The sequence below is a fragment of the Myotis davidii genome, unplaced genomic scaffold (genome assembly GCF_000327345.1).
Source record: "Myotis davidii unplaced genomic scaffold, ASM32734v1 scaffold60, whole genome shotgun sequence".
Taxonomy (NCBI): Eukaryota; Metazoa; Chordata; class Mammalia; order Chiroptera; family Vespertilionidae; genus Myotis; species Myotis davidii.
Genome location: NW_006293007.1, coordinates 1,975,784 through 1,976,576, shown reverse-complemented (window position 1 = coordinate 1,976,576; position 793 = coordinate 1,975,784). Strand labels below are relative to the sequence as shown.

Below are 793 nucleotides of genomic sequence, written 5' to 3'. Positions count from 1 at the left end.
ACTGGGTCTCCCAGGGACGCAGAAATAAACCTTTTCCTTTCCTTTCTTTTCTGATTCACTGGACTCTCTATTTCTTGCGCTGCCTCCTGAGCCACCTAACCTAACAATAGGGTTGCCCTGTTTAATCGTCATGGTCTCAGACGCCTCCAGCCACCTGAGCAGCCCCACCATCAACTCCCGCCCTGGTTGGGGTCTGGACTTCGGGGGCCCACATGCTTGAGCTGGGTCAGCAAAGCTGGTGATATTCACACCCAGGCCTCCATATCCCTAATGCAGGGCCCACCAGCCATCACAAGCACTGGACTAGGAGTCAGCAGACCTGGGTTTGGGTCTCTCCTGAATGATTGCTCTACTTAGATTCTAAGAAGAATACAAGGAAGCCACACTGCTGGTTGGCTTCCCAGAGGCCTCTGTGTCACTGTACTGCACTGATTACCTATGCCTGACAGCATCCCCTCGTACCAAATATCGCCTTTACAACCTAAGATATATCCACGGTGCCCTCCATCCTGCTATCAGACCCGTAAGACGAGAGTGAAAGCGCTGTGTGCCCTGCTACCGGAAGCCGGCTTTGTGGTCCTGACCGCAGGTGGTGAATAGGAAGTTGGCCCTGAGTGTTACTTGACTCCCACAGTGAAGGAGAGAGCTCCCCGCCAAGCTCGGCCCCAACCGGACAGTCCACAGTCCGCACTTCATGAGCCGCTGGGGAAGGAGTGTGTGGGGAAGTCTCCAGGGAGTAGCCCCAACCTCAGGGACTCCCAGGGTGGGGGTGGTGGCAGCGGACGGCTGCTCC

General features: G+C 56.0%; 1 protein-coding gene across 1 annotated transcript in view; it reads left to right on the top strand.

Moving 5' to 3' along the window:
- Positions 1-130: 130 nt before the first annotated feature.
- SLC25A29 (solute carrier family 25 (mitochondrial carnitine/acylcarnitine carrier), member 29) overlaps positions 131-793 on the top strand; it is a 12,001-nt gene continuing 11,338 nt past the window's right edge. Inside the window, exon 1 of the mRNA XM_006766631.2 lies at positions 131-185. Within this exon, the coding sequence (XP_006766694.2) occupies positions 131-185 (55 nt within the window). The remainder of the gene's footprint in view (positions 186-793) is intronic.